This window comes from Echinops telfairi, unplaced genomic scaffold (assembly GCF_000313985.2).
Source record: "Echinops telfairi isolate 266 unplaced genomic scaffold, ASM31398v2 ScPeMD7_6273;HRSCAF=7185, whole genome shotgun sequence".
Lineage (NCBI taxonomy): Eukaryota > Metazoa > Chordata > Mammalia > Afrosoricida > Tenrecidae > Echinops > Echinops telfairi.
In genome coordinates this window covers 4,777,859-4,781,388 of record NW_022110173.1, presented here as the reverse complement: position 1 = coordinate 4,781,388, position 3,530 = coordinate 4,777,859, and the positions used below count along the sequence as shown (strand labels likewise).

General features: G+C 55.2%; 1 protein-coding gene across 1 annotated transcript in view; it reads right to left on the bottom strand.

Moving 5' to 3' along the window:
- Window positions 1-259: 259 nt before the first annotated feature.
- Window positions 260-3,530, bottom strand: part of LOC101658589 (methionine-R-sulfoxide reductase B1-like) — a 24,861-nt gene continuing 21,590 nt past the window's right edge. Inside the window, exon 2 of the mRNA XM_045295901.1 lies at window positions 260-535. Coding sequence (XP_045151836.1) covers window positions 260-535 — 276 coding nt within the window. The remainder of the gene's footprint in view (window positions 536-3,530) is intronic.

Sequence of the window (3,530 nt, the reverse complement as noted above, 5' to 3'; positions counted from 1 at the left end):
TCAGATAGGCAGGGAGGGGCTGCCAAGCTGAGGAGAGAAGCCAAGGGTGTTATATCTTTCAAGACACAGACACCCTAAGACCAGAGTTCCAGCCTCGAGCCTCAGAGGCCAAGCTGAACCAGCCCTCTGCCCCATCCTGGCACAGGAAACACCGACCCCCCCATCCAGCCCTGTAGTTCTAAAGGGGGGTGACCAATACCTGTGGCTGCTTGGGGTTGGGCTGCCCGCTTACTTCCCCTGAGAGATAGATTTGTTGCCTTTAGGGATGAACTTCAGGGACTGCTGAATATTCAGAAGCGGGACTGCCCCGCTTGGGGCCATCATTGAGAAGCCCGTGGCTGCATTTACTGCAGAACACCTTAAAGGCATCAGGGTGATTGCGCTCGGGCCACTTGGCCGCCACGCTATCATCGTGGATGGTCCCAGTGAAGGCTGGCCACAGCACTGAGTGCTCGTACTTGGAGCGGCTGGAGAACAGCTCGTAGCCGCACTTGGCAAACACGTAGACAGCAGGTTCAAAGTGATTCTGGAAAACCTTGCCCCCGGAGAAGCTCAGAAAAACAGTGCTACCAGGTTCCTGTCCTGCTCTCACACTCCGACAGCTCCCAGTGCACTGACCCCACCGCACATATCTTATTTTGAAGTTAAAAACCAAAACGGGCAAAAACAACTGGCGGGCCGGATAAATGTCCTCGGTGGGCTGCATGTGGCCCTCGGGCCATAGTTTGAGGACCCCTGCCCCACAGCGATGAGTTTTGAGAGGGGTTAGGGAGTAGCTCTGCCTCAGCAGAGGTGGGACTGCAGAGCACCCCCAGGGCCCAGTCCTGCCAGGTGCTGAGCCGGGTGCAGCAGCAGAGAGAGCACGGGGTCTAAGCAGCAGGTATGTGGCGGCAGCGTGTGAGCTGTGAGTGCACTGGGCCTGGCAGTGCCAAAGACTACACAGGCCGACGGGTCAGGTTACAGTTGCTGTGGGAACTGTGACCTTTGAATTTCCTGGCTTATGCATGGAATTTCGGTTGCATAATACTATAACAACTTGGATTCCCCCCACCCTACCTCCTTCGCTTCCCTACTTTTGCATGTGGCTTTTCTGCCCCACTGAGTGGGATCTGTAGCACTCAGCTCCTCCTCCTCTTGTTTTCCTGGTCCTGTCTCCCACCAGTGTGTCCGCTAGGGGACCAGCCTGGGATGTTTCTAGGGTGGCCCACTCTTTCTGCCAAACCTACCCTGATGCCTGAAGCAGTCTTCCCAACTGCTGGCTTAGCTGAATTCTCCCCAGTCGTCAGTCCCTACTTGGGGTCTCACTCTCTCTAGGAAACCTGCCACCACCCCCTACGTCTGAAAATTTCCCCCTTCCGGGGAATTGTGTGCCCTGGACACTTCATTTGGCGTTTCATCCGATGCTGCCTGCGGGGTGGGGGGTGGGTTGGGGCTGGGGGTTTGGGGCTGGGGTAGGGCATTCTGATTTCATTTTTCAACCAACCAGATGGTAAGATTGTTGATCAGGATTTGAAATCGTTGCCTTCTTTGTTCAACAGTCATTGATTCGTGTTTGATTTACTCAGTTAAGCCTACATTTTCTTAGTGCCTTTGCAATGAGGGCAGGCTGAGGATTATGGAAAGCCACCAAACCCAACCCATTACTGTTGCGTTGATTCCGACTCATAGCAGCCTTATTGGGCAGTCACTCTGCTCCCTCGGGTTTCCGAGACTAAATCTGTGCAAGACCAGACAGCCTCCTCTTTCTCCCAAGGAGCAGCTTACTGGGTGGGTTCAAACCACGAGCAGACCGTGTGGTGAGCAGCCCGACGCTGTCACCAACCGTGCCGGGAGGGGATTAGGAAGGGTGTAGAAAAAGACCAGTCTTTCTATCTGAATTTTTACGATGCTTATCCTGGCCTGCATGACACAGCACCTCCTACCCACCGTCCTCTTCTCCCTTGCCCAGTGAACTCGCCCCACTGGCACTTGATTCCTGGGTGACCCCCTTACTCCTTTCTCCAGGTGGCATGTTCTTCTTCCCCTGAGACCCCCAATACCCAATGCACTGTTGAGTCGATTCGGACTCTTGGGGACCCATTTGGGTTTTTAAGGCTCTTTCAGAAGCAGACCATCAGGCTTGGTGTCTGACATGTCGGGGTCACACACTGGGCTCCTAACCACAAGGTCAGCCACTGTGGGTGGGGCTTTCCACTCCCTACAGAGTTACGTCTCAGGAACCCCCAGGGCAGCCCTACCCTACCCCATAGGGTCTGTTTGAGTTGGAAATGACTCGATAGCAATGGGGTTTGAGTCTTCCAATGTAGCTCTGGGTGGGTTCAAACCAACCTTTCAGTCAGTTGCTGAGTGTTTAACTGTTCACCTGCCAGGGACTCCTTTCTGCCCCTGGAACTTTCTCCCACCTCAGGCAGGCAGGAGAGCACTGCATCACTGAGGCCTTGCCTAGCCATAGCCCTGTGAGTCCCTGCCCCCCACTCTTACATCCTGCCCCCCACTCTCACCCTCAGCTCATGAGTATGAACTGACTTGCCTGCTATGTGTTGATGTTTTTATACTGTGACCGAGTCCACCAATACAGGCCTAGAAACCATAAGGGTTCACATTCCGTGGAGGGCGTTGGGGGCAGCACAGTGCCTGGGACCTAGTAGGCTCAGAGTAAATGCTAAATGCGTGACGTCGGCAGAAAGTGACCACCAGCAGGTTCTGCTCCAGTGGAACCGTCCGTCACTGTAGACAACAGCGGAAACTTTTGATCTAGGCAAAACACATGAGCTTTTTTTTTAAACCTTTCCCCTTCGCTTTTCTTTCTTTCGTCCTCCCCGACTCCTTTATTCCTTGTGGGCTTCTACAGACGTGCTGCACTGAGAGGAGGCTGACGCAGGGCTGTTCTTTTCTGTGGCCTTCTAGACATTTTCAGGCCTTTGGAATACTCACTTTCCCTCAAACTCCCAGAATCGTTTTTCAGAAAGCAGCCTAGGCTAAACCAGTGGGGAGAAGCCAGCCCAAAGTCCATTTCACCCGGGGCCAGTGGGCTGCCCCTGGGCCCATCACTATGGGGGCGTGGCCCCATCTTTAAGGGGGGCTTTGTACCCCCACCTCCCTCGTGTCCCTGGGGGTGCCATCTGTGCCTGAACGGCCTCTGAAGGCATGTCTGTGAAAGCGCAGGGAAGCAAGGGGCTCTGTAAACTCAGTGTGATTATTAATCAGACTTTCCTCTGGGCCACTTCTTTGCCCAGAGTTTGCCTTCTGCCGCCGCCGCTGCTCAGGCTGCCGGGATGAACGTCCGGAATGTAACCGGACCGTCTCTCCCAGCCCCCTCCCGGCCCAGTGGCACAGACTGCAGATAAACAGAACTTGCTTGCTGGGGGGTGGGCGGACTGTCCTCCTGTGGGGCGAGGCAGACAGCAGGGGTGGTGGCCGCCTCTGAGGGAAGGCGTTGTCACAGAGTCCCCTGCTTTCACTTGGGGGTCTGAGTGCTCGACCCTTCATCCCACTCGGCATTCCCAGCCACTTGTGGCCCCCACCTGTCC